The sequence below is a fragment of the Pterocles gutturalis genome, unplaced genomic scaffold (assembly GCF_000699245.1).
Source record: "Pterocles gutturalis isolate BGI_N339 unplaced genomic scaffold, ASM69924v1 scaffold38291, whole genome shotgun sequence".
Taxonomy (NCBI): Eukaryota; Metazoa; Chordata; class Aves; order Pterocliformes; family Pteroclidae; genus Pterocles; species Pterocles gutturalis.
The window spans coordinates 24644-34035 of NW_010106817.1; the positions used below are offsets into that span (position 1 = coordinate 24644).

The following is a 9392-nucleotide window of genomic DNA, read 5'->3' on the forward strand; positions in this document are numbered from 1 at the left end:
TAAATTTGCAGGGAAACTGAGCTGCAAAAATTAGCTGTATGTACAATATTGTGATTAATTGGTGTATTATTGAACTGCACTTTATATAACCAAAGCTTAGCTTTCTGTTAGACGACGCCTGTAATTATAACTCCTTATTAGATTTCATTTCATATAATATAATATTTCCAAAATGGTAATGTCAGTTTTCAATGTACTTATCTTAAGACTGGACAAACTATGAAATGGGAGGTGGGATTGAAATTGGAATAATTTTGGAGGTATTGCTCCAAAGCATTTCTGTATTCTTTTATGTTCTGTGGACATTCATGTCACTCATAGTAGTACCCTTATCAGCTGGATCTGATGATAAATTTGCTGCCGCATCACATTGTGAACATTTAAAGGATAGTTTAGTACCTGTGAACTGGTACAGTTATTTTAATGCTGAATAATGATACTTGATTTAACATGCAGCTTCATGTCATGCATTGATTGCATTTACTTTATTATAAAATAATTAAATATTTAATTTACTTTGTTTTTTCGAGCCTGTCAGGTTTTGTTTAATTAAAATTGCATGTGGATGATATAAAATTGATCAACCTTATTATACGGTGGTTTATCTTTTTTTTTTTTGAACAGCAAAACTCAGTTTTCAGATGTCTAAATGCTTGAGGGTTTGTTTGGTTTTTTCCCCCCCTGGGTGTGTGCCTTTGTGCGTGTACATATATATATATTTTTCCACAAACAAACATTGATGATAGTACAATTCAGTAACCCATTTTTGGTGTACACTGAGCACTGGTTTTTGTTACATGTTTAAAGGTGCTGCAATGTAATGCTCTTTTTATTTTGTTGTTCACTACGGCCCCAGAGAAGTCTGGTTTTTAGTTCACATGCTTTCTTTTATAGTTTGTAATACTTTTGGTAATGCCATGCAATATGTTCAACATTAGCTATTTGTAAAAAAAATAAAAAAATAAAAAAAATATGGAAGAATAATGCCAAATGGAAGGATTTTTCTTTGCTGGATCAGCCACATTTAATGTAAATGTTAAACATTTTCCAGTGACATGCTTTTGCACTTGTTCACTTGAGAGCACAGTGAAACTGTAATTTAACTTACAGAATATAAAGGAAAATAAACAACAGTGAGCTTGCAGGTCTGATACAGCTCCAATAGTGTTGTAGTCCAAAAATAAAAAATCATGATGAAGGCTTCCTCAGTTTTGTGCAAATTATAAAGGGCTTATTCTCTTCTGAAAAACCTTGCAAATTGTAGTGAGAAGAAATGTGATGTTTGGAAAACAATACTGCTTCTGATTGTGAAGCCCTATTATTATTTCTGCTATTAAATATTAAGTGCCATAATTTTAATAAAGAAAAATGCAAACATATTTCAGGCTCATATTTTGGTTTTATGAAGTAGACTAAATTTACCTATTATTTCAAGCTTTCTTTATATAGGTATTTACACAGTTTCTTTTTGATTCATTCTAAATAATTGTACAAATATTAAAATACTTTTTAAAAAGGAAAAATGCTTTTTTATTGCAATGACAAATGTTTGCAGTTTTCTCAAGCAATTGTACATTTTGCTGATTTTTTGCAATAAATAGCATGTAAGCAAAACACAAATCCTTGTGTGCCATGAAATAAATCAGTTTAGCTAATTCCCTGCGTTTTTTAAACAGATTCCTTTGTCGCTTTTACTTTGTGCGTTAAGTCAGATGAATAGTATTCAGGGTAAGCAAAATGCTAGCAGAAGGAAACAGTTCTCATTGTATTTTTCCAGTAGTGGAGCTGAAACATAAGGCAAGGTGGTGGCATGAAAACAAGTAACAGGAGCAACATGAACAATTTCCTGTTTTTAGGTGAGATCTTGAGGAAGGATATCTTAAGAGCTCAACTCTACCTTGTAAGCAACTTATGTTGCCTTCCCAGTATTACTATGAACAATTAAAATGGCTATACAGAACTACTAAACTATTCTGTTTTATTTTTATTTTGTATATTTTGTATATATTGTTGAATGCTGACACTGAGAAAGAAAATGGTCCCACTTCTTAGAAGTTAATGGTCTGAAGTAATTTTAAATATTGAATGAAGGTGATGAAGATAACCTGAATGATACAGAAAAATTAATTTATTCTATTCCTGGGTTGATCCCATCAATCAGTTGCATTAAATTTACATATGGATGCAGAGAAACTGTCAAGAGCGGTGTCCAAGTTGTAAGTCTCTCATTTTCATTTACTTAACTCACTGTAACAGCTAGCCTAGATAAAGAGGCCTTATGAGACCAGGAGACCATATTGTGATAGAAATTGATTCCACAGGTGCCATTTAATACCTGTTTAAAAGTAAATAAATAAAGAAGATGCTTAATTCCTGCTTCCTTTTGGCTCAACTAGGAGCCTTAAAAAATGCAGAATAACGTATTTGTTCCTAAGTTGGGCATGGAAGCTCAGAACAGTTACTATGTGATGACTCCTTAGTAAGGGTCTGTTGAAGTAAATGTTTGCACGTAGGTACCACAAAAATACATTTTACAAGTAATTCTGCACAATATACAAGTTCATATGGGAGAAAATGTCTTTTCAGCCATGTATACATCCTAGTTATTCCCCACAGGTACTAGTAATGTATCTAGGAAAATCAGGTTCAGTAGTCTTTCCCTGGATTATAGTTGTGAGGTTTAGCAAAGATCAGTGGTACATGAAACTGATTTAACTGTACATTTAGTAGCTTAAAATATAAGGAACTGCAGTTGTAACAAGCCTTAACAGGTTTGTTACTACTTATTTTGTTGTGAAAGCTTTAAAAGTTTTCCTCGCAAGCAATGGCGTTAGCACCTAGTCTAAAAAGCACTGGTCACTTGCCTAAGCAGTGACAAGAAAATAGATTTTTGTGTAGCCTACTACCAAAAGAAAAAAAAAGAAAAGGTTTGTTGCATAGAGAAATAGAGTTTTGCAATATTTGTAGTCAAATAATTGTCAAAATAAAATTACTATGGTCAAAAGTACTACTGAAAACTAGGATTTAAGAACTATTAGTGTAAGGTTTGCATTCACTTGGTACTTGGGTTGGTTTAAATGAGGCTTTAATAAATCTATTGTAATTGCTCCAATTAAAGTAAAGGAGGGTAGTACCAACTTTGCCTGTTGCTGGATCTGAACACTTTGAGGATGGCTGGATTGGCATTGTGGAACACTGGCAGAAGTAGTAGTTCACAGCTGAAGTAGATGTTTTCATTTGAAGAAGACACATTTCTGTCACATGGAAGTGTTTTTCAATGAGTTTTTCATCAAAACTTTTATCTTTTCTTTGGTTTGCTTTCTGGATGATTAATTCAGTAGCACTGGCATAATTTTTTCCTTACTTTCACCTACTACAGATGAAGGCAAAGGAATTCTAGATGTCCAATGAAACCTAATTGTAAAGCATTTTCTAAATTCTGGAAGGTAAATTTTTAGTTGGGGCCAAGATATTTGTTCATATTTTTAAGTAATGCATATTTAAGATTCTTAGAGTCTTGGGAAGATAGTTTTGTTTTAAAAATGAAAACATTAATTTAAGCTGTGTTTCATTTGAACACAAAAGGAGAAGCAGGCTTTTCAAAACATATAAAGTTTATTCAAGAACTCAGTTTTCAGTTAATTCTTGCAATTTCCTTTTGCATAAAGCTATATAAAATAGAAAATTATCAGTACTAAAGATGTGAAATAGAAACAAAGAGGGTTGTTGTTTGGGCAATCAACAATAACGTTTTATTACCATTTTGATATTTTTACTTTTCCACTGTGTAACAATCCAAACCTTTTACAAGAACTGCTGTAAATAATTCTTTTTGAGGGAAAAGAATATGCAAACAATGCAGTTCACTATGCTGGATAGTGGGTTTTGTTTTTTCTTTTCCATTTGGATAACACTTCTGAAAATAAACTAGAGAAGTGCAGACTCTCACTTTCCTGTGCTATAATTTTCTGTTAATCTGTATTTACTGAAGTTTGATTCAAATAGAAACAATAATTTTGAAGTATTAAGGAGAGATGGAAAGACATTCACATGGAATTATCAGAAATGATAATTTACTGATGCATGAACTATATTGAAATTAACAACAATTTAGATTATAGCATCAGCTGATTACCCTGTGGTAATTTTATCAGAAACTTTTTTCCTCCACTAACCAAAACTGAAAAAAAAAAACCCAAAAATGTTCTTCAGTTACCATCCATGCTTTAAATACCTGCACAACTTACATAATGCAACTAAACTTTCAATGTCAATTTTGTAGCATAATGAAGAATGAAATTTAAACAATGACAAGGGGGAAGTTGGTGATTTGGATGATGGCAGAGCTGAGGATACAGCAGACCTGTTTAGTTGTCTGTGGTACTCAGAATCCACCTGTGAACTGAGGCAAGTCCAAAAGGTTTATCTGCGCAAGAAAGGCAGTAGGTATTGTAATGTCTAACTGCGGTGCCTTGATGCTTAGTAGTGATACTAGCCAGGGAAGCACACCCTGATTTTCCTAGCTGTATACCACAAATCTGTGAAAATGTTAGCTAAACCAGAGGAACTTCAATGCAAGAAGCTGCAAAGGAAGTGGCTTCCAAATACCCTGCAGTTTAGGGGTTAAGTTACTCTTGTGATATGTGGAAAGCCTGAATTCAATCTCTTGCTCTGTATAAACTGGCAAATCACATTTGAAAATGTGCCTCCAAAACAAAAGCTTAAAATGCGTAACTTGAAAGGATATGTTTCCACTGCCAGCAGAATAGGCAGACTGTAACTAATATACTTATTTACAATACCTGGCTAACACTGAGGGATTAGATTGGGTGAATGAGTAGTTTGTTACCACATGGAAGTGGGCATATGTTCCTTGTTGTCAGAAACATAGGTATAAGTCAAATGCCTTTGAAACTAGATAGTGTCTGAATTCTCTAAATACTGGAGTCCTGGTTTTGCTGTTATACTACATCTGTGAAAGACTGTAGACATTTCAGCCCTCCAGGTTATTTGTAGCAGCAGTTTTTAGGTATCTGACACATGCAATGGAATTTGCTGCCCTTTATTTTAATGCTCATAATTTCTATCCAATGAATAAGCTAAGTCTGCTCATAATTGGGTTTGAAAAGCTTGTCCATGGAGCTGGAACCACCTAAACTGACTTTAAATGAATGCTGAAAACAGGTTTCTGTTAAATTCTGCCTCAGCTGAGTGCTTAGTTGTAGAGAGAGAACTAGTCAAGAGATACTCCTCTCTTTAGGGCCAAAAGCCCTGGACTCACTCCTGAAGGTAGATGTCTACGGCCAGGAAAAGGGAATTTCAGAAATGGAAGCTGTGCGGCTTCGCGCTTCTCCCTTAGGCAATATGTTAACAATGGGACCACTCCCCAAATAACGTGGGAGACCTTGATTCACTTGCCTCCTTTGCCTGAAGGGACCCAAAAACTCAGCTTGAGCATGTCTCCTACTTTTCCTATTGAAGCTCTTCGAGTTTGCATTAATTGCTGACTGATCCACCCTGCTAATGAAGAGCAATTTTGGTATTGTACATTAGACTTGTTGGATAAATTACAAAGGCAGCCCTTAAAGCAGGGACTACCCAGGTCTTTACCACAGAAATAGTGGCTACTGTTAACTGAGGGCTCTTTCTCAACAGTCTTTTGTGGTTATCTGGGATCATAACTGAGTGTTGGGTTCTTTGCTTGTCCACCAGAGCTGAAGTAACAAGTTTAAGAAACGGCGTAGTCTTGGTCGTTCTTTTGTTCTGATTCTCCTGCCTTAAGGATGATGATTCTTTTCTCTGAAGGATGGACATTCTGTGGTTTAATAATGATTATGGGTTAAAATCTCTGTAAGTAGACACCAAGGCACTATGTGATAGCAGCTCCTACCTGGCTACTAATATCGTCAAGTATATGCAAAACAGCATCAAAGGAGTTAAAAATCCATGAGGTTTAAACAACAAACTACTTAACACAAATCCTGCTACCCAGAGGTGTGCAAACAATTTATTTGTGTTCAGTGCAACACTGTACAGGGGAATGGGTCTGCAGTTGTGTTTCTGCACAAGGTCAATAAATGGTTTGTCAACTCTGGTGAGCATTTACTTTGTATCCAAAGTCCTAATGTAAAAAATAATAAAGAGTAGTTTTACTCTCTCCGCTTGTGATGGAGTCCCACTCTGACAGGATCAGTCAACAGCTGCAAATAGGAGTAAAATAATCCTCTTAATTGAATCCTGTGGGCTGCAAAAAAAGGATTTTTTTTCCCCACTGCCCAAACAGTTCCTTGTGTCAGACAATCTGGAGCCACATTTAGGGTTTTTTTCTTTTTACTAGTCCATCTGTCAGAGCAAATTGCCTTGTTGAATTAGCATGTCCTAAAATACAGAAGGGTTTAAATGAGCACGATGGCACAGGCAATACAAAAAACCATTGCTATTATAAAATATACGAACATATTTCTCTGTTGTATAGTGAACAGATTTGAGACATGGGGAGGTGTAAATTACCCCTGGAGCTTTTTGTCTTAGGTATTTTTATATGAATCTCAGTAATAAGCAAATCAGCATATATGTTGCCAAATTAAAACAGAAAGCTACTAGCAAATTAACACCTTTTACACAGAACACATACGATATTTTTCGTATCTTGTGTTATTGCAAGAACAAAATTGCATAGACCATTTGCTGGCACTTTCTGAATTTCCGAAATAATGCTTTGTCTTAGCAGATAGTTCTAGTTCCCTCAATTTAATTTCACCCACTAATGCAGTTAAGTGTAGTATGCATGTAGTGAGAGAAAAAAACCACAGAGCTGAAAAATAACAATGACATAATTGTCTGACTAAATAATAGTTCAGCAAGGAAACATATTCCTTTTTTTTTTTTTTTTTTTTAATGCTCTCTGTAAGGCTGTTTTCAAAGTGTTACTGACAGAACATATAATTTGATTGAAGTCATTCTTCTGAAGTTGAAATGTCATTTGTGCTCTTCTTCCCCTTTCACCCTATAGTCCAGAATTGTAGATTCAGATCAGTTTCCTAAACTGAAGTACTTTGTTTTTAAAATTCTGAAAATTCTGCTTTCGGCAACGCTCTTTAGCAATAATATAAAACTCAGACTAGCAAGGGGGCATGCAGCCTTTTCTGGTGCCTCACTGGCAGACGCGGCTGTATTCTTGGCAAGTGGAGCCCACGCCAGCCACTGACAAGTAGAGCTTTCCATCCGGACACACGCAGATTTCGTAGAGCCCCTGAGAAATACTGGATCCACCCCTTGTCCCCTCAGGTAATTTGGGCAGTCGCACAGTTTCAGCATCGAGCAAAAGCTGCATGGGGGAAAGCAGGAGAAATGGGCTCATTAGAAAGAATAATGCAACAGTGTGCCGTAGAACAACTTGACTTTGTCTAGGCAGTGGTTTAAGAATAACCTTTGACCGAGACTCATCATATACAAAGATGCTCTGAGGTCTAGGCTTCTGGCAGACACTGGATCACAGGAGAGGGATAAGCTGGTGCCCATCCTTTTCCTTAGCAGAAACCTCATGAAGTTCAACAAGACCAAGTGCAAGGTCTTGCATATGGGTTGGGGGAATCTCCAATACAGATACAGGCTGGGTGGAGTGGATTGAGAGCAATTGTGCAGAGAAGGACTTGGGGGTGTTGCTGGATGAAAAACTGAACGCGAGACATCAAGGTGTGCTTGCAGCCCAGAAAGCCAACTGTATCCTGGGCTGCATCAAAAGAAGCATCAGCAGCAAGTTGAAGGAGGTGATTCTCCCTGTCCACTCTGCTCCTGTGAGACCCCACCGGGAGTACTCCGTCCAGCTCTGGAGTCCTCATCAGAGGAAGAACATGGATCTGTTGGAGCAAGTCCAGAGGAGGGCCATGAAGATGGTCAGAGGGCTGGAGCACCTCCCATATTAGGACAGGCTGAGAGAGTTAGAGTTGTTGAGCCTAGAGTCAGGGTTGTTGAGCCTGGAGAAGAGAAGGCTCTGGTGGGGGGGGGCAGGGACCTTATAGAAGCCTTCCCAGCCTTCCAGTACTTAAAGGGTGCTACAGGAGAGATGGGGAGGCACTCTTGATCAGGGAGTGTGGTGATCAGAGTGTAGTTTTAAGCTGAAAGAGGGTAGATGTAGATTAGATATTAGGAAAAAAGCTTTTACTGTGAGGGTGGTGAGACACTGGAACAGGTTGCCCAGGGAAGCTGTGGATGCCCCATCCCTGGAGGTGTTCAAGGCCAGGCTGGATGAGGCTTTGAGCAACCTGGTCTAGTGGAGGGTGTCCCTGCCCATAGCAGGGGGGTTGGAACTAGATAATCTTTAATGTCCCTTCCAACCTAAACCATTTTATGATGCTATGATAAGAGATGGGACCCCTGCCTGCACACTGAATATCAGGGCATGGGTGCTGCTGCTGCCACTGGACCTAGGTCTGTCCCGGCCTGAGTGCTGAAGCCTCGCCGCGATGCCAGCTGGTTAAGGCTGGACGTACAGGTTGGCCTGGATTTCCTCTGTGAAAGAACTGGCACTGTACAGCCTTGCAGAGGGAGTAAATAGGCAGCTCATGTTGCATGCTGTTGGTGATGGGGCAGCTCTGAATGATGTCTGCAGAGCTTCACTCCCTAATTTAGCACTTCTGGGGCTGAGTGTCTACCTCTGGGCCAAGGACCCCCTTGAGGTGCCTGGGGATCACTGTGCTAGTGGGGAGCTGAGCGCTATGAGAGTTTTATTAGAAAGCATTTCTCTAAGCTAATACAACATTGTGTCAATTGGTAATATTTAACCTGACCCATAACTGAAAGTTTTGGCACTATTAATTTTAATATCCTGTCTCCTACAATCTGAGAAATTAAATTAACACAACTTGAAAAAATACTTGCTGTTACTAGTTATATTCACACAGCAAGATCAACCATAGCTGTGGAAGCAGAAGGGCTTGTACTCACCACACCATCACTGCTGTGTAGTTTGATATCCATCTGGGAAAGAGCTTCAATATTCCCAGCTTGCGCTTTGATGTTAATTCCTCGTGGTGCATCCATGCTCAAAGATCGAGTTGGTGATTCCAGCCTGAAAGCAAGAACAGGAAATCTGACAGTCGCACATTCTCATACGTTCCTTTATTTTTGAAAAATAAGTAAACTTTGAACAAGCACTTGAAGGATCTCGCCTGAAGTCATATAAAAGATGGAGCTTTTTTTTTCTTCAGGCAGACTTCAAAAAGGAGGTAGCTATTTAAAAACACCAAAGTATCCCAAATGAAAAAACATAGATGAATTCATAATACAAATTATTTCAGATTTCAGATTAAATTATTTTCATTTATTATTTCAGAGATAGCTTCTGATTATTTCAGTATAACAGTAATTTATTCTTTGAAACTGAAACCTAT

General features: G+C 37.7%; 1 protein-coding gene across 1 annotated transcript; it reads right to left on the bottom strand.

Annotated features, from left to right (window-relative positions):
* Positions 1-7153: 7153 nt before the first annotated feature.
* SGCG (sarcoglycan, gamma (35kDa dystrophin-associated glycoprotein)) lies at positions 7154-9070 on the bottom strand (the record flags this gene model as incomplete). Its single annotated transcript, XM_010087908.1, has 2 exons — positions 7154-7327; positions 8947-9070. Coding segments are annotated over 2 exons (298 nt in total), but the record flags the coding sequence as incomplete, so codon positions are not given.
* Positions 9071-9392: the final 322 nt, after the last annotated feature.